Source organism: Vipera berus (assembly GCF_964194415.1).
Source record: "Vipera berus genome assembly, chromosome: 1".
Classification (NCBI taxonomy): domain Eukaryota; kingdom Metazoa; phylum Chordata; class Lepidosauria; order Squamata; family Viperidae; genus Vipera; species Vipera berus.
The window spans coordinates 319,301,230-319,327,647 of record NC_138202.1 but is presented as its reverse complement, the minus strand read 5'-3'; the positions used below and the strand labels follow the sequence as shown (position 1 = coordinate 319,327,647).

The 26,418-nt window shown below is 41.5% G+C and overlaps 1 protein-coding gene across 1 annotated transcript in view; it reads left to right on the top strand.

The window, feature by feature from the left end:
• The window catches only part of STPG4 (sperm-tail PG-rich repeat containing 4), a gene marked incomplete at its 5' end in the record, with an annotated part of 37,765 nt that extends 12,455 nt beyond the window's left edge, over nucleotides 1-25,310 (top strand). Inside the window, 2 exons of the mRNA XM_081312894.1 lie at nucleotides 11,981-12,085; nucleotides 24,875-25,310. Of these exons, the coding sequence (XP_081169020.1) occupies nucleotides 11,981-12,085; nucleotides 24,875-24,991 (222 nt within the window). The 3' untranslated portion in view covers nucleotides 24,992-25,310. The remainder of the gene's footprint in view (nucleotides 1-11,980; nucleotides 12,086-24,874) is intronic.
• Between the last annotated feature and the right edge of the window lie 1,108 nt (nucleotides 25,311-26,418).

Here is a 26,418-nt window from a genome sequence, read left to right as displayed (position 1 = left end):
TGATTAATGACTATAAAATGTTGGGGTTTCATGCAAAGAAGAAAAAAAATTCCACTCTTAAATATTTCTTTTCTTCAAAATAAATGATTAATACTTTCCCTTCCCAACTCTTTAACATTTAGCTTTTTGGGGAATAGTTAGATTTTTCAGGATTAGCCCACAGCCGTAAACATTGCACCCACTCTTGTGGTGCCACCTTGAGTTTTGTTGCCATCCTTCCCCCCATCCAATGGATCCCAGTTTAATTACAGGGCCCACTGAGGGTTGATGTTATAAAAATGTAAATAAAGGCCAGAAATTCATTTTTTCTAAAAAAAAATTCTTTTTCTTGAGACACGTCAGAAAAATGAACTCAGTCCCCCCCACCCACCCCAAATAGTACGTTGGAGAATTGACCTGTGTGACAATTGCATCAGCTTCACATAGATACCTCCTCTTTCTCTTCTTGATGCATCCTCTTCTCTTCCTCTTTCTTTTTGGCCAGTGCAGTCACAAAGGACTGAATCAGGTGTTGCTGCCTTCCAGCAATTCTCTTCCAGTCAGGGACTCTCCTGGAAAACGATTGTTATACCTTTTATGCAAAGAAAGTGGAATAGCAGCACACTGATAGAAAGAAGAATGAAAAATTACTAAGAGGGTTATAGAACAAATGAATGAATATCATACAGTGGCCATGTTAGCATGACATGGCTAACTCCTCTGACATATTTCTACATGCCAATAGCATGTCATCCAGGTCAGTCAGTTTCATCCATTTTTGCCAGCTGCAGGGAGGTGCCTAAAAAGCCAAGAGGCTGTCCATAACCATGCAGTTGATGCCTTACCCTTTTTTTACATAAGCCAAAAAATCAAGATGGCAGCTATCATAATGCATTAGAATGCACATGGGTAGGGCTCCTCCTTACCCAATAGGGATCTGGTCATCTGAAAGAAAGTTATTGAATAGATATTTGAAGATGCAATAAGGGCAGAGAAGCAAATATGCTTCGACACACTTATCAACGCAAAGTAAGTTCTAATATAGGCTTTTATATTGGTTGGCCTTACTCTTTGTCTTCCTCCAGTGGTGCTCTGTTGTTGTTGTTGTTAGCTGCGAAGTCATGTCCGACCCATCGCGACCCTATGGACAACATTCCTCCAGGCCTTCCTGTCTTCTACCATCTTCTGGAGTCCATTTAAGCTCACGCCTATCGTTTCAGTGACTCCATCCAGCCACCTCATTCTCTGTCGTCCCCTTCTTCTATTGCCCTCAACCATTCCCAGCATTAGGCTCTTCTCCAGTAAGTCCTTCCTTCTCATTAGGTGGCCAAAGTATTTGAATTTTAGCTTCAGGATCTGGCCTTCTAAAGAGCAGTCAGGGTTGATCTTCTCTAGGACTGATCGCCTTGCAGTCCAAGGTGCTCTAGGAAGCTCTTGTGTCACTTCATTTTCCAGAGCTGCTCAGTAAACCATGGCATGCTATGACTTCCATGTGCACAGAGGCTCCACACAGGCATGGATTTGGTCCATGGACCCAGTAACCTGCTCACTTATTCAAATTATTCATTTGTAATCATATCTACATGTCTACATGCAGAGATTTCTAAGTGATAACCCAGTAGCCACTTCTCCACTTGAAAAATAAGTGATGGAATATTGTAATTGCTACTCTTGCCCAGTAGAATTCTACTTTCTTAAATAACAAAATAAAGAAATAAGAACATTTTCCTTTTTGACTGTATGGATTACTCTTTTCAATTGAAGTAATTGCTCCAAAAACATGATTTTGTCTTTATCTAGAAATAAGTTGTGCTCTTGTCAAAAAGTTACTATTTATGCTATAGTCAACATGTTGGGGCTGCAAAATTGTTAACAACTATTAGATGGCAGGAAACTTGTATTTTTTGTATTTCTTAGTTGCCATCTAATGATCATCTGGATTTTTTTTAGTCCATATATGCATAGAAGAGAATTTTTTTTATAGCTCAGGGTTGAACTTTGATGCTCTCTGAGCTTGGTTGTTTTCTTGCAGATGCTTTATTATGCAAATCCTGGCCAATCCAAAAGTTTTATTTTGCAAGATAATAGTAAGAATCTATTATGCATGTAAGAAGTTATAAAGCCAGGGTATTCACCTTCCCTGGTAAGTCTTACTGCGCTTCCAACTGACATCTGTATAATATCATCTCAGTCCTTGCACTGGACAGCCAGTGTTTCCATGGACCAGTCACCATATAACAAAAGCACATATTTCCAACTGAGTAATATAGGTTCTTGAGCAGGAGAATCCATGTAGGAAACTCCAGCCTTCATGAGAGCTTGAACATTTTCATTATAAGGTATCTAGGATCATGTCTTTCATACTTGACAGATGTGTTGATTGCAATTGTCCAAATATGGATTGGAGGAACAAGCAAGCTGACGTTATTGATGCATCTGTTCCCCAGTTAATAATACTCAGATTCAGGAGCCAAAGCAATGAGGAAGTAGTGAGAACTTGTCATCAATATTAAGTAAGTGTATCAGATGGAGAGCCTATGAGTCACCCTACCATAATCTTGATAAATGACTTGATCCTGAAGGAACAGATAGGAGCATAGACCATATGAATCTCTTCAAAAGACCTATCAATCATATTCTTGAAAAGCTGTCAATTTAGCACAGTCAGAATTACATAGAAGACCTTGAACTACATAACTGTGGTGGCTGAATGAGCCTCTCAAGCCTTCTTCCCGGTATTTATGATAGGAAGAAAAATGTGCTTAATGGCGTTTTACATTTTGTAATCTGATCAAAGTTCACTTCAGTTTCCAAATTCTGTGGTAAATGAATTTAGAAAGATGCTGTTTTTTGTTTTTTTCCACATCTTTTTGCTTCATAACCTAATGTTTAAAAACATCTGAATGTAATCCATGTGCTTAGAATTTTTTTAAAAAATACAGCAATGAAAGTATTCAGAAAATGGTTACATTTAATAGAAAACCCATATTAGAAAAGTGGAGGTAAAAAGCAAATATTCATACGTAACAGCATTCTAGAGGCCAAGGGGCACCTTATTCTTGAGTAATCCCGGAATACCAACCATGTTTGAAATGCAGCATACCGTAGCTAGCAAGATCTCTGAAAATCCCAGAGAAATAGAAAAGTGGATCTGATGGATCTTCAACTGTCAATAGCCAGTTGGCAGCTGGGTTAATTATGTCAGCTCAGTTCAGATATGCGCATGGCTAAGCACTCCACTTAGCATTCTGCATCATCTGCAGCTTCCAGACCTACTAGGAGGAAACACACTACACAAGGGTAGCTTCACAAAAATATCAAATAACCTGAGCATAGTGATTAGGCTGTGCTAGGTAGGAAGTGGGGGCAGAGATTGATAATGTGTTCTTTGTTGGTGCATGAATCAGAAAAAAAAGATATGAAAAACAACATAAAAATCAGTGTAGGCGATGATATTATAGAGAAATTAATAACAAGGAGCAGAGTAGTATGGTGGCCTAGAGGTGAAGACGCTCACCTCCCACTCAGAAGGTTGAGAGTTCTAATCTAGGCAACAGCAGATGTTTATCAGGGTGCAAAGAGAAAATATCTGCTGTGAACTCCATGCAGGCAACAGGAAGGGCATCCGGCCAGTAAACACTCAGCTTCATTCAGTTGCTCCAACTCCACCCCAAATAAAGGGATTAAAGGATTGTAAAAAGAAGAAAAAATAATCAGGGTAATAATAATGGTAATAGATAGAATTTAATAAAGTAACAATATAATTGAAATTCCAAAAACTTCAAAGTGAGCAGAAGAAACTTCAATTGATTTGTAATGTGAAGACTTGGGCAATTGTTTTCTGTTACAAGAGTAGGAACGTTAGGAAATAGGTCCTTCATTGCTGGAAAAGAAACACTTCTTTCCTTCACCCAGATCTTAATTTCTTTGTGGAACTTGCTGCTTTTAAGTAGCACGATGACGGTGGTTCTCTGACTTAAAGAGTAGAATGAGAAAGGTAGTATTCATGGGTGTTGCCAACAGCTCTGAATCAAGGTGCCTCTTGAAGCTTACAATTCAGTGATGGGCAAGCTGACCCATTTACAATTCCCAGGTTTGGCTATATGTTGGGATTGATGGGCATTTAATCAAAAGTACCTGTTCTGTATCTAGCTGGCTTTTTCTGCTCCAAAATACTGTGAAGCATCTGTGAAACAACACTTGGTACTCGTGATGGTTTCCTATATGCCCGGGGATGTCCGGAATCAAATAATAGGAGCCTGGACTAGATTGTCCATTGATTTAATGCATTGTGACATTTTAATGATTTAATGGCCAAATTGTCAAATCAATGAGAGTGGATTTAGAGAAGAGGTTTATAAAAACACATTACTGTAAGTATTGGTTATGATGCCTAGCAAGAATGTTATCTCCGTTGTTCTGAGGCAGTTTTGTAATTAAATTTGTCTGATTTTTTCCCCTCTATTACAAAGCAATGTTGTATTTCCCCGCTTCATATTTTTCTGTGAAAATGTGTTATCAAGTGAAAGCGTTGTACCACAAAGGACGGGGGGGGGGGAGAATGTGACAGTTCTGTCGCTCCTAACACATGTTCATGCGCAGAAATGACAGTTTATGACAGTGATTCCCACGTGCCTTTTACAGCCGAGCTGAAAAAAAGGCATATTTTGCTGAAATTAGCCATCAAATCTGCACTATGGAAAGGAAGAGCTGAGCTATTGAGAAGGAATCCAGACAGGCTGTTGGAATGTAGAAAATGAGCTTCTTTGGGTGGAAATGTCAGATGATATTGTTTTCTTCCTCTTTGTTATTAATTTTGGCCCCAGCTGGTCCATGATTAATAATATTATGCTTTCATGAATCACAATTCTCCAGGGGTACATTTATTATCTAAGGTATGCTTTTTTTGAGGTCACTTGTGATTTTCTGTTTTTTTAAAAAATATGTATCTGGAATGATGGTAGTGGAAGGAGGGCTTGCATCTTTTATATGCCAACAGGAACTATATTATATTGAGATTTGGGGGGATGATCAATAACTTAAAGAGGCTTTCAAAAGTTTCATGGTGCCCTCCGGTGTAATCCTTGTCTTTTTCTAACACTTGAAGTTTGTTTGATTTTTATACCACATGTGGCTCAGTGGGTTAGGACGCTGAGGTCGATCAGAAGATCGGCAGTTTGGCGGGTCAAATCCCGAGTGCCGCGTAGCAGAGTGAGCGCCTGTTACTCGTCCCAGCTTCTGCCAACCTAGCAGTTCGAAAGCACGTAAAAATGCAAGTAGAAAAATAGGGACCACTATGGTAGGAAGGTAACAGCGTTCCGTGCGCCTTTGGCGTCTAGTCATGCCAGCCACATGACCACGGAGACATCCTCGGACAAGCGCTGGCTCTTCGGCTTTGAAACGGAGATGAGCACCGGCCCCTAGAGTCAGAAACGACTAGCACGCACGTGCGGGGGAACCTTTACCTTTACCTTTTATTCATACATTTCACACCATCTAAAACCTACCATATGTGCCACATAAACAGCTTATGCAGCCCTGATTTAGCAAAATGAGAAACTACCTAGCTAAACTTATGATCTACATTTTGGCAGCCCACCAAATCAGAATCTTTTACCAGTTGAGCCATTAGGCTGTAAAGGATCTCTGAGAGGTATGGACCACAAAACATACCCATTATAGTGTAATATAAACTGATAACTTTCATTTTCCCCCCCTCAAAAATTTGAAAAATTCTACTTTTATACTAAACCTGGATTTGGTAAATAAACAAGATACAGCCTCACTTTAGATTCTGTTGATGGGAATTGCGCTTTCCTCACTTTTCACCATCCCACTCAGGGGCACAGGGGCTATCACTTATTTATTTATGAGCCATGGTGGTGCAGTGGTTAGAATGCAACATTGCCGGCTAACTCACTGCTCACTGCCAGGAGTTTGATTCTGACTGGCTCAAGGTTGACTTAGCCTTCCATCCTTCCAAGGTCGGTAAAAGAATTGGAGGCAATATGCTGAGTTTGAAAACCACTTAGAGAAGGCTGTAAAACACTATGAAGTGGTATATAACTCTAAGTGCTAAGTGCTATTGCTATTCAAATTTGTTATAGCTTCCCAACTCCAGTGGACTTATGCCTCTTCCCTCCCTTCTCTGACATATCTATTAGATTTGATTGGAAGGACTTCTCCACACGCACAAATATATATGTAGGGGGTCAGATGCAAGAGAAGATCCTACTGCTTAATCAGGATACTTCCTTGGGGTATGAGCTCTGTCTACATATTTAAACACGCATGAATAACTTCTCATGAACACCCACCTCCTTGAGGTGAGGCAATACGTCTGTACAATATTGAGTGAAACTATGTACTTCTAAAGGCCTTGTAAACTTTTGTTCGTTGAAAACTGAGGAAAATGTGTATAATTTTTTCCCCTTCATCGTGTCACAACAACATCTTTTACGCTTTCAATTCCAAGTTTCATAGCTGGATTTATCTGATTGTTTGGAAGCACAAATTTTTTCTGCCTTGCAATAAAGAAGTTAGAAAGTCAGTTGCTGCTTGTGTGCAAAACCACCTCGAATTTTGTATCCTATAAATAGGTTCGGTACAGCTTTGTGCGGTTGCAGAACATAATACTCTTTTACCCTGAAACAACAGCAAGAGAAAAGGTGTAAGAAAAGCAGGTTGTTTTTCAATCCATTCTCCGACTTCTTCATCTACATCAACTTTACCACCAATCAACTGAGTTCTAAACGATCACTGTCAGGTTGAAATTACCCTATTTTTAGAATAGAATAGAGCTGGAAGGGACCTTGGAGGCCTTCTAGTCCAGCCCCCTGCTCAAGCTAGAAAACCTATACCATTTTGAACTTGTGAATCAAGGCAAAAGGGTGCAATTGGGGAGAAGCATATTGGATTTTTCATTGGCTTTATAGCGTAGGCCTCTTCCCTGAGAGATGTTATTCACTTTTTTCCTTTTAAGAAAGTTATGCTTGGTTGTATGATATTTTTTAAAAAAATGCAACATAGCACTATTTTTGTTGTTGTTTGGATTAGGATTTAAATGCCTCTATTTTTTCAAATACATGGCTAATTCTGAGATATCAGCCAGGTCATAAGCCTTGGAAAAATAAGAGGGCAAATTTAACTTCAAGAGCCTAATTCTTCTATTTTTCCAAATCAGGTTAACATTTTTAAAGGATCTTTTTTTTTTACAGTAGCTCATCAAGAATTTATTCTGTAAGAGCAGCAGCAAACTAGGTATAATATGAATTGTCTGAGGATTTTTTTTGGCTTTTAAATAGAGTTAACCTTTCATTTGAAAATCCTTGAGGATCTCATTAATGACCTTGTTCCAGGTGGCCTCTTGTGACAGAAGAGCCGTTCCATGTAAACAACTACTATTTAAATGAGTTATTGATACAGCTGCTATCCAATATTTTGCAACAAACGAACTGGAACTGACGTCTTAGTGTTTGCCTGTCTTGGAACAGCTGCAGCCTGGGTATTCGTTGCAGATGAAAACTAAGGCTGCTCAGCTATTGATGCTCAAAGGATGATTTTGCATGTGTTGTTCACTGTATTGGAAATAAATGACCATTGTTTTGGGATAGATAGGCATGGACAGGATGGAGATTCTGCATAAAGAGACAGCGTTGCAATGAACTTCAGTTTGTAGTTTCTTTCTCAGGTATAGCAGGAAGATAGTTTAGGATGCAAAGGAAACCAACATTTAACCACTGTTTTTAAATTTTATTTTATTTTTAGAGATGAAATTTATACAAGTTTACTGAGGTTCTATTGAGTCACTATTTCCCATTCTTTTCTCCTGAAACATGTTCCAAGGTGGACTCTGAAGAAAAACAAAATGGCGCTTTTAAAGTATTTTTTTAAATAGAGGAATGTTGGGATCACTATATGTGGACTGGAAAAATCCAAAGAATCACTAGATTTATTAATATAAGAACATAAAACAATAAAGAGAATTATCTGTGGGTCTCTCTTTTCTTTGAGCCAAAGTACTGTTTTAACAGTCTTTCTCATCCTTTGGCTTTACATGCTTTGGGTCTTCTTTAGGTATACCTGGTAGGTGAAGATATTTTGTATAGTGAGGGGAAAACTCTGGCAGATATACCCCAGGAAGTATTTCAGCTCTTTCTGCCAATGCATATTCCTTCTAATTTTAAATTTTAGATTTTAGGTATGCTAAAATCATTGTGTGGTAGACTTTTATGTCAAAATCATCTGGGGGCCACCATTTTGGAAAAGTTGATTATCAAAAACTGTATATTTCTACAACTGATAGAAGAATAAAAATAAAAGTTGTACATTGTATATGTATGCATTATGCGGACATGTAGGTGGTCCTTACTTAAATATTACTTGTTCGCATCTGTTCAAACTTGTGAAGGCACTGAATTGAATGGTACTTACAACTAATTTTCAAAATTCCAGCCATCAGAGTGTTCCATGGTCATGCTGTTGCCATTTGTGACTTTCTTGGCCAGCTTCCTATAAGCAAAATCAATGAGGAAGCTGGCAGGAGGTCACAAATAGTGACCACATGATGTCCTTGCTTGATGACTTGCTTCACTTAATGAGAGCAACTGGAAAGTGCTAGAATTGGTGTTACTAAGTGATGCAGTCACACGGCATTGCACTTTTTGACTTGTCACTTAGTGCTGGAAATTATGACCCCAATTGTTGTCGTTAACTGAGAATAATCTGTATTATATTTTGATGGGCCTATTCATATTTTATTATAATATTATAGTCCTGAAAATTTTTATTTTGTCCATTGTCTTTTTATTATAGCTACGTGATTTTTTTTACCTAAAATGCAACTTATATGCTTATCAAAATCTTGTAAATTATCTGTGGTTACAATCCTTGACAATTCCTTATGATTCACTTCCCATTGGCTGCTTTTTTTAAAAAAAAAAATGCTACTATGTTATGCCTGTTTGAAAATTTCAGAAATATTTGCATGGAAAATCCTCCCAATTTTTTATCTTGAATAAAAAGAATAAAACTGAGTTACCCCACTGGAAAAAGGTATGAACACACCTGCACAGAAGATGAGATTATTTCAAATATGTACAAAAGCAGGAGTGTTATGCTCAAAGGAACATGACAGATGCTAACATAGGAACACAGAAATAGCAACAGACAACTACTAACCTATCTCCAAACTGTAGACAGATTTATTTTCTTGTCTTATAACAATAAATAAATTATTGCTTTACTAGTTGGTGTCATTTTTGTCTCTAGGTAGTTGAGAATAGATTGATTAGTGCAAATGCCTTTGTTAGCAAATGAGTCAGCAAAAGATCTGTGCCAGTTGTTTCTACATTTAAAATATGATTATTTCTTTTTGCAGACCAAAAGCTGATATCCTGTCATTACTCCAGGGGCTTGCAAACCTGTCAAAATCAGTGTTACTTAGCTTTTAGCTATTTCTACTTTTCCTAAACAAAACAGCTCTTTTCCTCTGGGTTTCCTATGCCCAGGAAGGCAACAGGCATGAATTAACTGGACCATTCCAGTTCTCAGTGCAGTGGGGTGAAGGGGGAAATGACAATATGTGAGTGATGATGCAAAAGCCATGACTTATGTAGTTGATTAGATGTCCTGATGCAAATACATAGTTGTGCCATTTTCATGATTACACAATTGTACCTGTTATCATTTTGGCATCACTGTGTTTTGCTGGAGAGACTGTTGTGCAGAACTCCACATGGAATGAGAGAAGGCACCAATGGATATTTTTTCTTGTCCTACCATCTTCAAGAGTACAGACTCTGAAGCTTCTCCCACAATCTGGGATCAACATGCATTACTCTAAGGCAGTGTTATCCAAACTTGGCAACTCTAAGTGTGGATTTAACCCCCAGAATGGCTGGCTGAGACATTTAGGGAGCTGAAGTTGCCAAAGTTGAGAAACGTTGCTCTAAGAAGGTCTCAAAGTAAGGTGCTGGGCATTGTCACCCTTGATGTTTCCTTGTCCATAGGCAGCCATACAGTCAAATATTGGGGCAAATAAGCAGACATGTACAGAGAAGATATAGTTGTAGCTAAATCTTTCCTTCCCCAAAACTGCTGCTTCGCAACTCTTCCTAAACTATCTGTTGTACAAAAGACTAATAAACAATACATGATCTCAGGTTCTGTTCTTGGCATCTCCAGTTAAGAATGGGTCATATAGTAAGAAAGATCTCCATCTAAGTTCCTGCAAAGGAGGTGGCAATTTAAATGGACAGTTCAGGATAAACAGACATGTAATGTTCACTTTATGTGAACATATGTTCCAATATTTTCCAGAGTTCCAATATTTTTCTAGATACACACAGATTCAGTTGTTATAGGAGTTTAATAACAAACAAATCTTGGGCAATAAAACAATGTAGTTCTTGTGGACATTCTTCCTCACTGTAAAGTAGTCTATAAAATTCTTGTGCAATTTTTAGTTTTTGTTCCTTATTAATCACCAGGTTACCATCCTGATCTTGTAGATAGTCTATCCTTTTTGCTTTTTGTTCCTTTCTTAATCTGTAACTTAACCATTTCCCCGGTTTATTAGCGTGTTCAAAGTACCTCTGCCTGTTTCTCTTAATTTTATCTGCCAGCTCTTTTTGATCAATCAAAAGAATCTCATGTTTGATCAAATCTTTTTTTTCTTTATGCTGGGAATTTTGGGGATCTAATTGCAGCGCCTCCTCTATTTTTGATAATTTTGAAAATAACTCAACTCTTTTTAATCTTTCTTGTTTCCAACTATAGGCCGAATGTTTTATAGCGAGCCCTCTCACTACTGCCTTAGCTGTGTCCCAAATAGTTTGCAGAGAGGTGTCCTCTCTTTTGTTTTCTATAAAAAAAAATCTAACTCCTTTTTTGTACTTTTGAGAAATTCCTCATCTCTCATTAAATCTGGTCTCATAGACCACCTCGCCCTTTTTTGGGGGGTCCTGCCCATTTGACTATTAAGGGGTGGTGGTCTGCCCATACATTGGTGTTTATCTCTACCTCTATAATGGTCTCTTTAATCTCAGATGTCGACCAAAACATATCTATATGTTAAAACAGAAACAAGAATCTATGTATTACACCAACTGGGAACGATGGTATGATTGGTTAAAAAATAGAACAAACCTAGAATAGTTAATATGACACTTCATAGTAATCTTTATGATAATATTTAATAGTCGAAATAGACAACGTTAAATAAGATTTAAGATTTACCGGGATGTAATTATGTATAACTGCACAGGGGATCTCAATCCCTAGTTAGTTTATATGCATGTTTGTTAAGTGTTTGTTTGTCCTTTTCCTTTTCTTTCTTAATTTGAAATGTATATACTTAGTGTGTATGTGTCTGTAAATATTTAAAATAAATATAAATAAAATAAAACAATGTAGTTCTTGAATCTATGTGAATAGCATACACTGATCATAGGCAAAGTGCAAACTGTTGAGTCCAACCTGATTAGTCCCTGATGTTGGTCCTGTAAAAATCATAAATTCATAAATCCAAATGTTTCCTTTCTACATTAACTTTTGTGGTCATCATGTGGTTGAAATAAAGTACATATATTGGAGGATGACTAGAGAACCACAGAATTAGATATTTAGATAATTGATGGATGGATATCAGTACTAGGCATCTTAAGTTAGATTTGCAGTTTCTATATTAGATTTTCAGAAGCTGTTCATTGGTGGAGGATATGTATTAGTTTCATGATTATTAATCTTATTTGGCATAATTCTCCAATAGTATATTTATTCTCCAATAAAATAACCCACTGAGATGTTGCAAATGCTATCCATGCTATCAAATTTGCTGCATGTATTTCAAGTATTGAGCAGCTGTCTTGCACTGAGTAAAACTGTTGATTATGTTAGCAGAGTAATGTCTTTAAGACTACAGCATGCTAAGAATAACAGTGTTATGGAAGTATTTTTGCATATGGAACTTTTTAAAAAGAAGCATTTTATTACATTGTAGATACAAGGTCCAGGCCCAGGTGAGTATGAAATAAAGGATGTCCAGCCAGTTCCAATACGATCGTCCTTCATATCAAAAGTACCACGAATATTGCCAGCCCACACTGTGAGTATAATATTGAAAATGGCTCAAACTGTGCTTGCAGCTATAGGGCTGACTTGGGGTTCCTGCCTTTCTTGGAGACATTCCATATTCAGCCTTTGGATTTTCAGCTTTCTTTTTTGGGTGGGGGGAGGGGGGAACCTAATATTTTCAAGATATAAAGGAAAACATGGAGACAGTAAATGTTACTTAGATTCGGGTATTATTAAATTGCATCCATGGAAATAAAACCCGGTTACAGAGAAGACCGGGCTGGTTGGATAATGGAATAGAATAGAATAGAATAGAATAGAATAGAATAGAATAGAATAGAATAGAATAGAATAGAATAGAATAGAATAGAATAGAATAGAATAGAATAGAATAGAATAGAATAGAATAGAATAGAATAGAATAGAATAGAATAGAATAGAATAGAATAGAATAGAGCTGGAAGGGACCTTGGAGATCTTCTAGTCCAGTCCCCTGCTCAAGCTGGAGAACCTATACCATCTCAGACAAGTGACTGTCTAGCTCTTCTTAAAAATCTCCAGTGATGGAGCACCCACGATTTCTGGAGGCAAGCTGTTCCACTGGTTAATTGTCCTCACTGTCAGGAAGTTTCTCCTTAATTCCAGGTTTCTTCTCTCTTTGATCAGTTTCCAACCATTATTTCTTGTCCTGCCCTCTGATGCCCTCTCTTCTTTGTGGCAGTCCCTCAAATACTGGAATGCTGCTATCGTGTCTCCTTTATTTCTTCTTTTCTTTAGACTAGCCAAACCCAAGTCCTGCAGCCGTTCTTTGTATGTTTTAGTCTCCAGGCCTTTGATCATCTTAGTTGCTCTTCTCTGAATTTTTTCTAAACTGTCAACATCTTTTTTTGTGATACAGTGACCAAAATTGGCTGCAGTATTCCAGATGTGGTCTTTGTTGTTGTTGTTGTTGTTAGCTGCGAAGTCGTGTCTGGCCCATCACAACCCCATGGACAACATTCCTCCAGGCCTTCTTGTCCTCTACCATCTTCTGGAGTCCATTTAAGCTCACGCCTACTGCTTCAGTGACTCCATCCAGCCATCTCATTCTCTGTGGTCCCCTTCTTCTCTTGCCCTCAACCTTTCCCACCATTAGGCTCTTCTCCAGTGAGTCCTTCCTTCTCATTAGGTGGCCAAAGTATTTGAGTTTCAACTTCAGGATCTGGCATTCTAAAGAGCAGTCAGGGTTGATCTCCTCTAGGACTGACCGGTTTGATCGCCTTGCAGTCCAAGGGACTCGCAGGAGTCTTCTCCAGCACCATAGTTCAAAGGCCTCAATTCTTTGGTGCTCAGCCTTTCTTATGGTCCAACTTTCACTGCCATACATTGCAACTGGAAAGACCATAGCCTTGACTATACGCACTTTTGTTGATAGGGTGATGTATCTGCTTTTTAGTGTGCTGTCTAGATTTGCCATGGCTTTCCTCCCCAGGAGCAAGTGTCTTTTAATTTCTTGGCTACAGTCCCTGTCTGCGGTGATCTTGGAGCCCAGGAAAATAAAATCTATCACTACCTCCATTTCTTCCCCATCTATTTGCCAGGAATTGAGAGGGCTGGATGCCATGATCTTGGTTTTCTTAATGTTAAGTTTCAACCCAACTTTTCCACTCTCCTTCTTCACCCGCAACAAGAGGCTCTTTAGTTCTTCTTCACTTTCTGCCATTAGAGTGGTATCATCTGCATATCTTAGGTTGTTGATATTTCTCCCGGCAATGTTAATTCCAACTTTTGATTCATCTAGCCCTGCCTTTCTCATGATGTGCTCTGCATATAAGTTAAATAGGCAGGGCGACAGTAATACAGCCTTGCCGGACTCCTTTCCCAATTTTGAACCAATCAGTGGTTCTGTGTCCAGTTCTCACTGTTGCTTCTTGACCCGCATATAGGTTTCTCAAGAGACAAATAAGATGGTCTGGTACTCCCATCTCTTTAAGAACTTGCCACAGTTTGTTGTGATCCACACAATCAAAGGTTTTAGCATAGTCAATGAAGCAGAAGTAGATGTTTTTCTGAAATTCCCTAGCTTTCTCCATGATCCAGCGTATGTTGGCAATTTGATCTCTAGTTCCTCTGCCTCTTCGAAATCCTGCCTGTACTTCCGGTAGTTCTCGATCCACATACTGCTGGAGTCTAGCTTGTAGGATTTTAAGCATAACTTTACTAGCATGGGAAATGAGTGCAATGGTGCGATAGTTTGAACATTCTTTGGCACTGCCTTTCTTTGGAATTGGAATGTAAACTGATCTTTTCCAATCCTGTGTTCTGTACCAGCCTGCTACCAGCCCTGCAGCAAAAGCAGGGACAACCCCTTTACAAACGGCAAGAGGCTGGAATAAAGCCTGCCAAATTTATTAACATAAAACAGAGCAAGACAAGACACCAACCATGAAACAGCCAATGGGGTTGGCCCTAGGTGTTCTGTACCAGCCTGCTACCGGCCCTGCAGAAAAGGCAGGGACAACCCCTTTACAAGAAGGCAAGAGGCTGGAACTAAGCCTGCCAAATTTATTAATATAAAACAGCAAACAGAGCAAAGAGAGCAAACACGAACCATGAAACAGGAACTATCCAAGCGGTTGCCTTCAGCAAACCAGCCCTCCCACACATTCCCCTTAAATACAGTTCAGGGCGTGGCCTCTCTCTGCCTCCTTCCGAGGTGCCCCATTGCCTTCCTCTGTTTACTCCTGATTGACTGCCTCCTGCGTCGGGCGTCCTTGAACAGGGCCAGCTGTGGGTCATCTTCATCCACGCTGTCAGGCTCACACAGCTGGGTCTCCGTCGTGACCAGGTGGGAGGGGCCTGGCTGAGGGCTCTGCGGAGCCTCAAAGCCATCATCAGCAAGCTCTTCAACACCCCCCTCCTCCTCCTCTGAGTCGTCCGACCCAACTGCCGAACCCACAGGCTGACCCTGAATCACAACATCCTGTGGCCACTGTTGAGTTTTCCAAATTTGCTGGCAAATTGTGTGTAGCACTTTTACTGCATCATATTTTAAGATTTTGAATAGCTCAGCTGGAATACTGCCACCTCCATTAGCTTGGTTGTTGCTCAGCTTTCCTAAGGCCCATTTCACTTCACATTCTAGGATGTCTGGCTCGAGGTCAGTGACCACCTCATCGTGGTTGTCAGGAATGTTAAGCTCATTCTTGTATAGTTCTTCTGTGTAATTTTGCCACCTCTTCTTAATCTCTTCTGCCTCTGTTAGGTCCCTGCCATTTTGGTCCTTTATCACAGGGCTTTTCAACCAGTGGTACGGGTACCACCTGTGGTACATTGGCCTGGAGGGAGGAGTCCCTTTGATTGTTATGCCCACCAAGTTTCCGTGTGCTTCACCAGCCTCGGGCTCAGGGTAGGGGCGGGGTGGTGGCAGTTGTTATTAAGGAGGCCCTTTGTCCGCGGGAGGCCACTGCCCCTCAGATAGGCGGATGTGAGTCCCTCCTCCTGAGATGGGGCCCTGGGGGTCAGTTGGGCCTGTTGCTCACGTACCTTTCTCCCAGCTGCATGGCAACAGCCCTGCCCGGGCTACTCGACGCTCTCTCGGGGCTGGCGATTGAGTTTCCCAGACTCATGGTTCTGGGGGATTTTAACCTGCCTTCCCTGGGTGGTGCGTCAGGGGTGGCCCGAGAGTTCATGGCTTCCATGATGGCCATGGACCTGACCCAGATTATTCAGGGTCTGACTCATGAGGGGGGAAACATGCCTGACCTTATTTTTATCTCTGGGCAGTGGTTTAATGGTCTGGGTGGGGTCACTCCAACCTCACAACCCCTTTCATGGACAGACCATTATCTCCTGCGGCTGGATCTCCGTCATGCCACCCCCCGCTGCTGGGAGGCAGAACCGACCAGGTGGTTCTGCCTCAGGCACCTGATGGACCCTAATAGGTTCCAGACGGCGCTCGGGCTGATTCCTGCCTCCCTTTCCCACAGCCCGGTTGAGACCTTAGTTGATGCCTGGCAACGGGCTGCTTCGGAGGCTCTCGACCGCGTTGTGCCTTTGCGGCCTCTGACCCGGCGCAGATCCCAGTTGGCCCCTTGGTTTTCCATGGACCTGCGGGAGATGAAGCGCCAGAGGAGGGGCCTAGAGAGCATTTGGAGGTCCTGTCGGTCCGAGTCTGACCGAACACAGTTAAGATCCTTTTCTAGATCTTACCTTGTGGCAATGGAGGTGGCGAAGCGTGCTCACTTCGCCATCCTCATTGCGTCCGCAGATAACCGCCCGGCCGCCTTGTTTAGGGTGACCCATTCCCTTTTAAATCAGGGGACAGGGGAGGGCCCCTTGCAGGGATGGGCCGAGGAGTTTAGTCAGTATCTGGTGGATAAAATCGCTCAAATTCGGGCTGGTCTGGACTCCGACTGGGCAGTATCTGACGAGGGAGAAGCGATGGGTTTGGCTGATAACATTTGGGAGGAGTTTGATCCTGTGACTCCGGATGAAGTGGACAGGATCATGGGGAAATTAAGTGCCGCCACGTGTTTGTTGGACCCGTGTCCCTCCTGGCTGGTTTATGCAGCTCGGGAGGTTACACGAGGCTGGCTCCTGGCAGTTATTAATGCTTCCTTGAGTGAGGGGTGCTTCCCTGCCGCCTTGAAGGAGGCGGTGGTGAGGCCCCTCCTCAAGAAACCTGCCTTGGATCCAGCTATTTTAAATAACTTTCATCCTGTCTCCAACCTTCGCTTCCTTGAGAAGGTTGTTGAGAGTGTGGTGGCACGGCAGCTCCCATTGGTCCTGGAGGAAACTGAGTATCTGGACCGGTACCAATCGGGTTTCAGGCCTGGGTACAGCATGGAGACGACATTGGTCGCGCTGGTGGATGATCTCTGGTGGGCCCGAGATAGGGGTTATTCCTCTGTCCTGGTCCTATTAGATCTCAGCGGCTTTTGATACCATCGACCATGGTATCTTGCTGCAACGTCTTGAGGAGTTGGGAGTGGGAGGCACCGTTTTACGGTGGTTCTCCTCCTACCTCTCGGGCCATTCGCAGACGGTATTGGCAGGAGGGCAGAGGTCAACCCCGAGGCCCCTTAGTTGTGGGGTGCCTCAGGGGTCGGTCCTCTCACCCCTCCTGTTCAACATCTATATGAAGCCGCTGGGTGAGATCTTCCATGGTTTCGGGGTGAGGTATCATCAATATGCTGATGATACCCAGCTTTTCATCTCCACCCCGAACCAACCCAGTGATGCCCTCGACGTGATGTTCCGTTGCCTGGAAGCAGTACGGATCTGGATGGGGAAGAACAGGCTCCAACTCAACCCGGCCAAGACTGAGTGGCTTTACGTACTGGCATCTCATTTAGTCCAAGAGGTTCCATCTTTGGTTATGGGAAGAGAGGTGTTACCTCCCGTTGATAGGGCACGCAACTTAGGTGTCCTCCTGGATACACGACTCAGTTTTGAAGATCATATAGGAGTTGTGGCCAGGGGGGCATTTGCCCAGGTTTGCCTGGTGCGCCAGTTGCACCCCTATCTGGACTGAGATGCCCTACGTACGGTCACTCATGCACTCATTACCTCCCGTATAGATTACTGCAATGCTCTCTACATGGGGATGCCCTTGAAGGCCACCCGGAGGCTCCAGCTGGTGCAGAATGCGGCCACGTGGGTAGTGATGGGAGCATCCCGATACTCCCATATTACACCCCTCCTGCGTGAGCTGCATTGGTTACCGGTTGCCTTCTGGGTGAGATTTAAGGTGCTGGTACTTACCTTTAAAGCCCTATATGGCCTAGGCCCGGGATATTTGCAGGACCGTCTGCTGCCGGGAACAACTTCCCATCGCCCAGTGCGCTCACACGAGGGCCTCCTCAGGGTGCTGTTGGCTAGACAATGTCGGCTGGCGACCCCCAGGGGGAGGGCCTTTTCTGTGGGAGCACCAGCCCTGTAGAATCAACTTCCCCTTGAGCTCCGGATGGCCCCGGATTTCCGGTCCTTTTGCCGCGGCCTTAAAACATTCCTTTTCCATCAGGCTGACCTGGACTGACGACAGGGATTTTTAAAATTTTTTTAATTTTATTGTTGGGGCTGCTAGTTTAATTCTTTTTTAACTTTTGTATTATTGTATTTTTATTGTTGTTAGCTGGCCTGAGTCCTTCGGGAGATAGGGCGGCATATAAGTCCCAATAAATAAATAAATAAATAAATAAATAAATGAATGAATAAATTAATAAATTAATAAATAAATAAATACTTGCCAGGTGGTACATGACCATCCTAGAAAAGTGGTAGCGGAGGAGGGGATTGAGCTGAACGGGTGGCAGCAAAGCACAAGCCTGAGCGAGAGACAGCTGAAGCTGCAGGGCTGTCAGGGCTCAGTGGAAATGCCAGGATCAGCGCCAGGATCCAGATGGAGCGTGGCGCTGATCCTGCCGCTTCTGCTGAGCCCAGAAGAAGCGCCAATCAGCTGGAATGTTGCAGCATCTCCAGGGTCTTGTGATTTACATTCAGATGCTTGGCAACTGATTCATATTTATGATGGTCACAGTGTCCCAGGGTCATGTGAAGTGACCAAAACCTGCTGCAACCACCCAGCAGATGGGGGGGGGAAATGGAAACCAAACACCCCCCCACCCCACCCCTGCTGCCAATTCTCAACAGAAATGCTCACAACAATCAAAACCACGGACAGGAGGAAGAGTGCCGCCAGGCGGGCAGGCAGGTATCTTGCTCGGCTGTGGCTTGGGGCACTTTTTTCAGGGCCATTGTAACTTCGAACAGTCACTAAGTGAACTGTTGTAAGTTGAGGACTACCTGTACTTCATCACTTCCCCCCCCCCTTTTTTTTGGTCATCAAGTTTTTGACACCTTGCTAGGCAACTGGTGGTATTCGGATGTTGCCATATCCTAAAAGTGGTACAATGGGTGAAAAAGTTGAAAAGCCCTGTTTTATCATGCCCATTTTTGCATGAAACATACCCTTCATCTCTCCAATTTTCTTGAAGAGATCTCTGGTCCTCCCTATTCTATTGTTTTCTTCTATTTCTTTGCACTGTTCATTTAAGAAGGCATTCTTATCTCTTCTAGCTATTCTCTGGAATTCTGCATTCAATTGGGCATATCTTTCATTTTCTCCCTTGCCTTTCACTTCCCTCCTTTCCTCAGCTATTTGCAAAGCTTCCTCAGACAGCCATTTTGCTTTCTTGCATTTCTTTTTCTTTGGGATGATTTTAGTTGCTACCTCTTGTACAATGTTGCGAACCTCCGTCCATAGTTCTTCAGGCACTCTGTCTATCAGATCTAATTCCTTAAATCTATTTATCACCTCTACTGTATATTCAACAGGGATATGATTTAATTCATACCTGAGTGGCCTAGTGCTTTTCCCTACTTTCTTCGGTTTAAGCCTAAACTTTGCAACAAGAAGCTCATGGTCTGAGCCACAGTCAGCTCCTGGTCTTGTTTTTACTGACTGTATAGAGCTTCTCCATCTTTGGCTGCAGAGCACATAGTCGATTTGATTTCTGTGTTGACCGTCTGGTGATGTTCGTGTAGAGCTGTCTCTTGGGTTGTTGGAAAAGAGTGTTTGCTATGACCATCGTATTCTCTTGACAAAATTCTGTCAGCCTGTGCCCTGCTTCATTTTGTACTCCAAGACCACACTTGCCTGTTATTCCGGTTATCTTTTGGCTTCCTACTTTAGCATTCCCATCCCCCATGATAATAAGGACATCATTTTTTGGTGTTAGTTCTATAAGGTGCTGTAGGGCTTCATAGAACTGGTCAATTTCATCCTCTTCAGCACCGGTGGTTGGGGCATAGACTTGGACTATTGTGATATTGAATGGTTTGCCTTGGATTCGAACTGAGATCATTCTGTCATTTGGGGGATTGTATCCCAGTATTGCTTTTCCTACTCTTTTATTGACTATGAAGGCTACTCCATTTCTTCTGAGGGATTCTTGCCTGCATTAGTATACCTGATGGTCATCTGAATTAAATTCACCCATTCCTGTCCATTTTAGTTCGCTGATACCTAAGATGTCAATGTTCAGTCTTGTCATCTCTTGTTTGGCCACATCCAGCTTGCCTTGATTCATGGATCTTACATTCCAGGTTCCTATGGAGAAAAAGATCTTTATAGCATCGGACTTTCCTTTCACCACCAGACACATCCACAGCTGACCGTCCTTTCGGCTTTGGCCCAGTCGCTTCATTCTTTCTGGTGCTACTAGTACTAGCCCTCTGCTCTTCCCCAGTAGCATATTGGACACCTTCTGACCTGAGGGGCTCGTCTTCCATCGTCATATTGTTTTGCCTTTTGGTACTGTCCATAGGGTTTTCATGGCAAAGATACTGGAGTGGGTTGCCATTTCCTTCTCCAGTGGATCACGTTTTGTCAGAACTCTCTGCTATGACCTGTCCGTCTTGGGTGGCCCTGCACGGCATAGCTCATAGCTTCTGTCAACGCAAGCCCCTTCACCACGACAAGGCAGTAATCCATGAAAGGGGATGTGGTCTTACTAGGGTTTTATAAAGCGGTACTAATATCTCACGTGATCTTGATTATACAACCCAGGATTGTATTAACCTTTTTGGCTGCTGCTGCACATTGGTGGCTCATAATCAAGTGATCGTCCACTAGGACTCCAAGGTCCCTCTCACAGTTACTGTTTTTAAGCCAGGTCTCATCTAATCTGTACTTGTACCTTTGATTTTTCCTGCCTAAATGTAAAACTTTGCTTTTCTCCACACTGAAACTCGTTTTGTTGGACAGGGCCCATTGTTCAAATTTGTCAAGATCTTTTTGGATCCTTAATTAGTCTTCTGGAGTGTTAGCTACTCCTGCCAGTTTGGTGTCACCTGCAAATTTGAAGAGTCCCACTTCAATTCCCTCATCTAAGTCATTGATGAAGATATTGAAGAGTACTGGGCCTAGGACAGAACCTCGCGGTACTCCACTGCTTACTTCTCTCCATGTGGATGTAGTGCCATTGAGGACTACTCGAGTACAGTTTGCCAGCCAGCTACAGATCCATCTAGCGGTGATGTTGTCCATTCCACCTTTTTCTAGCTTACCAAGGAGTAGGTTGTGGTCTACTTTATCAAATGCCTTACTGAAGTCTAAGTATACTACGTCTACAGTATTTCACTGATCTATTAGTTTAGTTTGTTGAAGAATAAGATTGGTTTGGCATGATTTGTTTTTAACAAACCCGTGCTGGCTACTAGTTATAACTTTGTTTGCTTCTAGTTGTTTGCAGATCTGTTTTTTGATTATCTTTTCTAGGGTCTTCCCAGGTATTGATGTTAAAGTGATTGGTCTGTAGTTTCCTGGGTCTGTTTTTTCCCCTTTCTTGAAGATGGGAACCACATCAGTCCTTTTCCAATCCTCAGGTACTTCCCCTGTGCTCCAGGTGTTTTGAAAGATGTGGTGCAGTGCTTCTGAGATAACATCTGCCAATTCCTTCAGAATTCTGAGATGTAGTTTGTCAGGCCCTGGTGCTTTATATTTGTCAAGATCAGATAGGTCTTCTCTTACCATTTTCTTGCTTATTTTAATTTTTGTTTCTAATTTGTCTTTTGCAGTATGTTGGGCTATGGTTTCTTTTTGTGTGAAGACTGATGTAAAGTATGAGTTAAGCAGCTCTGTTTTCTCCCTGTTGCCTGTTATTTCCTTTCCATCTTCTCTCTTTAGTGGACCTAAAGTTTCCTTGACTTTTTTCTTGTTAATATATTGGAAGAAACTTTTTTTTGTTATTATTATCCATGATTTTTGTTGCAAGTCTTTGTTCATTCTGAGCCTTTGCTTTCCTGACTTCATCTTTACATGTTCTGGCTGTCTGCTGATAATTGGCCTTAATTATATGCCCCTTTTCCCATTTTTTTAATTTGTCCTTTTTGTCTTTCAGTTTGTCAGAGAGATCTTTGTGCAGCCATGATGGTTTCTTCTTGAATTTCTTGTTTTCCTTTTTCAGTGGTATTGTGCTGGTCTGAGCTTTTATGATCGCATTTTTGAGTTTCCCATGCTTCTTTGGTTGTTTTCCACTTTAGGATTTTCATCCATGGGAACTTTCCTAGGTTCTCTCTGAGTTTGTTAAAGTCAGTTCTTTTGAAGTTCAAGACACTGGTTGGATTGTTTTCTGTTGCTAGTGTTTGTGTTATATTAAATTCCAGTATATGACATGGTCACTTCTGCCCGGCAACCTCAACTCCCTCTATCACTTCTTCTCTATTAGTTAGAATTAAGTCTATTATGGCTTTACGTCTAGTTCCCTCTTTCACCTTTTGGATGACAAAGTTGTCGGCTAAGTTGGTTAGGAATCTGTTTGATTTCCTGCTCACTGCAGAGTTTGTCTCCCAGTTGATATCTGGATAGTTGAAGTCTCTCATTACTATTGTGGTTTGCTTCCTACATACATTTGTTGGCAAAGAGTTCATCTATTTCACTGGTGAGATTCAGCCAGTTCACACCAGTTTGGCAGAACTGGTAGCTAATTTTTTGTTGCCCAGGCCCAGGATGCCAGAAGCTGCATCCACCCAGAGAACCAGTTGTTCACATATTTGAATCCCACCACTGATCTATTTCTTCTGATTGGTTGGGCAGTCTGTAATATACACCTATGGTGATGTCACTTTTCCCCCTCTTTTATATTGACCCATATGCATTCTGGAGAGATTTTATCTTTGATCATGTGCATGTCTGTAGATATGTAGTGTTCTCTTACATATAGTGCAACTCCCCCTCCTCTTTTTGTAGACCTATTTCTTTTGAACAATTTGTATCCATCCTTCAGTCCATTCTATTCATGAGTTTCGTCCCACCAGGTTTCTGTAATACCAACTATGTCATACTCTCCCTCATGTACTATTGCTTCTAGTTCGCCAAGTTTGTTCCCCAAGCTTTGAGCATTTGTATATAAGCATTTAAGCTTTTGTGCCTGTGCATGGTTATGTTTCGGGCACCTCCTGAATGTTGTTTGAGTTTTTATTTTTTTTCATCTCTGCCCACCTCATTGTTTGATTTGTTTTCTTGGGATTTTTGATTGGTTTTGGGTTCTAGAGATTCTGAAGATTGGTCACGCTTCCCCCTCAATTTTAGTTTAAAGTCCTCCTGATGAGTTGGGCCAGTCTTTTTCCGAGTACATTTTTTCTGTTTTCGTGAGGTGCAGTCCATCCTTTGCCAAGAGTCCTTCATGAAGGAAATGCAGAACACTTGACAATATATCTGAGATCTTTTCTGAAGTTGGGCAACCTGGAATAAGGAAGTGTGCTCAGTCTTGAAAGATCAAGAAGAAGCTCAAACATAGGGGCATTCTAGTCCATATCAGGTCATCCCTGACTTACAACCATTTGTTTAGTGAACGTTCAAAGTTACAATGGCACTGAAGAAGTGACTTATGACCGTGTTTCACACTTACAACTGTTGCAACATCTCTGTGGTCATGTGATCAAAATCCGGGTGCTTATGATGGTTGCAGTGTCCTGGCATCATGTGTTCACCTTTTGTGACCTTCTGACAAGCAAAGTCAATGGGAAGCCAGATTCACTTAATAATCATGTTACCCGGTGATTGACTTAACAACTGTAGTAAGAAAGGTTGTAAAATGAGGTAAAGCTCGCTTAATAAATATCTCAATTGGCAACATAAATTTTGGTCTCAGTTGCAGTTGTAAATGTAGGACTACCAGTATAACGTTTCATTTAGAAGTATTCATCCTGCAGTAGCAAGCTCATTCATCCTGCTTTCTAATATTCATTGGCAGCAAATGTAAAGCCACTGGGAAAATTAGGCACACGTCTGTGATTTTTGTAATATTATATTTTAGTTTGGTAGATGAATACAATCCATTATCTTTAATCATATGAGTCATACCATAATGTTAGTATAATTTATTTTGAATTCTTGCACTGAGAAAAGAGTTGGACCTGATAGCTTGAGTGGCCTGTTTCCAAGTCTATGATTCAAGGACTGTAATTCTAATCAACCTGAATTTGATTATGGTAGCTAAGGACAATCTTAGACAAGCCTAAAAGGTAAAGGTAAAGGTTCCCCCTCACATGCATGCTAGCCGTTTCCAACTCTAGGGGCCGGTGCTCATCTCCGTTTCAAAGCCGAAGAGCCAGCGCTTGTCCTAGGACGTCTCCGTGGTCATGTGGCCAGCATGACTAGATGCCAAAGGCGCACAAAACGCTGTTACCTTCCCACCGTAGTGGTCCCTATTTTTCTACTTGCATTTTTACGTGCTTTCGAAATGCTAGGTTGGCAGAAGCTGGAATGTGTAACAGGCGCTCACTCTGTTATGCGGCACTCGGGATTCGACCTGCCAAACTGCCGACCTTCTGATCGACAAACTCAGCGTCCTAACACACTGAGCCACCGCGTCCCTTACCTAGACAAGCCTACTATGCTGTAAACCAGTGTTGCTGCTTGGAGAATTCTGTGGGGTTGAAGTCCAAGCATCTTAAAATTGCTGAGGTTGAGAAATGTTGCTTTAGACAGGGAGGGCCAAAAGAATAGGGGACTCAGAATAGTTAGGAACCAGGTCTTACACTCCTTATTTCAATGTTTTGGAACAATGGTGAAATTAACAGGATAATCCTAGATGATCTTCTTCAATTCAGACTGATTCCAGATAGATAGATCCAAGCTGTACCAGTTCAAAAGTGCTTTGCAGGGTGGTTGGTTTTTTTCCTTTTGGTAGCAAGTAATTAAAAAATAAAAATAAACAAACCACAGAGTGATTTAAACAGGATTTGAGCTGTAAATACTAGCATTGTTGTTTTGTTATAGAAACCTACCTTCGTTTATTTCTTAATGATCTTGTTTGATTCTTATTCTGTACAGAAAGTCCCTGGTCCAGGATATTATTGGCCTACCAAGCAGGCCCCAAGGCAGCCCAGAACTATTGCCAGCCTTGGACGGGAACATACCATTTTCTTTAGCAACGTTCCTGAACTTTAGAATAGAAAGAATGCAGCGCTCTGACACCTTAACTCCTCCTCTGCACCTCTGCACCTTCATTAAGACAAGCTTGCCAATTTTCATTCTTCTGAATTTTTAATGGATTATTATGTTGTTATCCTATGCAAATGCTATTTTAATCATTCTGTTTACTGGCATCCTAGGTAGTTTCGGGTTTTAAATCATGGCATATCTCATAACTGTGGTTAAATCATGGCATATCATATGACTGACTATTTTATAATTTGCCTGATCTTAATCGTTCCCAGGCAGCAGTATTTGCTAGATGCGAGGTCAGCACTGGAAGAGAAAGAGAATAGAGATGACTAAGTTATCCCAAAAGGTTCGGCCTTCTCATCTTTTTCCTGATAAGAAGGATAGTTTGGTGCCAGCATGTCTAAATGCCAAACCGTTCTATTTCTCATTCAACCTTCTCAGATTGTTTATGATCAATGAATAGCTTATTTCAAAATAATGACATTGTAATCATAGCATGCACTGGTCTCTTTGCAGAGTTTCAAATTTTGCAAAAATAGTTTATATCCACTCAAAAGACTACATTTAGGAGCCAGGAAAATAGTAAAAAAATAAATAAATAGAGGAAATGCCTATTCTTTAAAATTAAACTAATCATTACTAAAAGAAAACTAGAACTTCTTTCTTTACAATTGTTTTTTTTAAAATCCTGGAAAACATTCTGTTTGAGAGAACTGTATGTTGGAAAAGAGGGAATGGTTTTGGTGTGGCATATGCTTGCTTCGTTAGCTAGGCTAGGCTGAGATGATGACAGTTTCAAGGTCTCCTCATGTCTTTAATAATTAAATTGTTACTGTTCCAGCTCTCCCTAATTATAGGTCCTCCTTGACTTGCAACCATTCATTTAGTGACTGTTCAAAGTTATAATGGCGTTGAAAAAAGTGACCTATGACCGTTTTTCACACTTATGACTGTTGCAGCATCCCCAGGGTCATGTGATCAAAATTCAGATGCTTCACAACTGGCATGTATTTATGGTGGTTGCAGTTTCCCGGGGTCACGTGATCACATTTTGTGGCTTTCTGACAAGCAAAGTCAATGGGGAAGCCAGATTCACTTAACAATGGTGTTATTAACTTAAAAAACTGCAGTGATTCATTTAATAGCAGTAGCAAGAAAGGTTGTAAAATAGGGCAAGCTTAGCAACATAAATTTTGGGTTCAACTGTGGTCAAGCACTACGTACATTTTGCACAACAATGTGTAAAAATTTAGGGATTGACTATGGAAATAAAATAGGCACCAGATAAGCATGCCAGGGTTGTTACAGAGAGTTAGTGAAGATTGATGATATTAGGCATCTGGAAAGGAGGGAAAGGGCCTTTTGGGGGTCTAGGGCAGGGGTCAGCAACCTGAAACAGTGAAAGAGCCACTCGGAACCAGTTCCCTCAG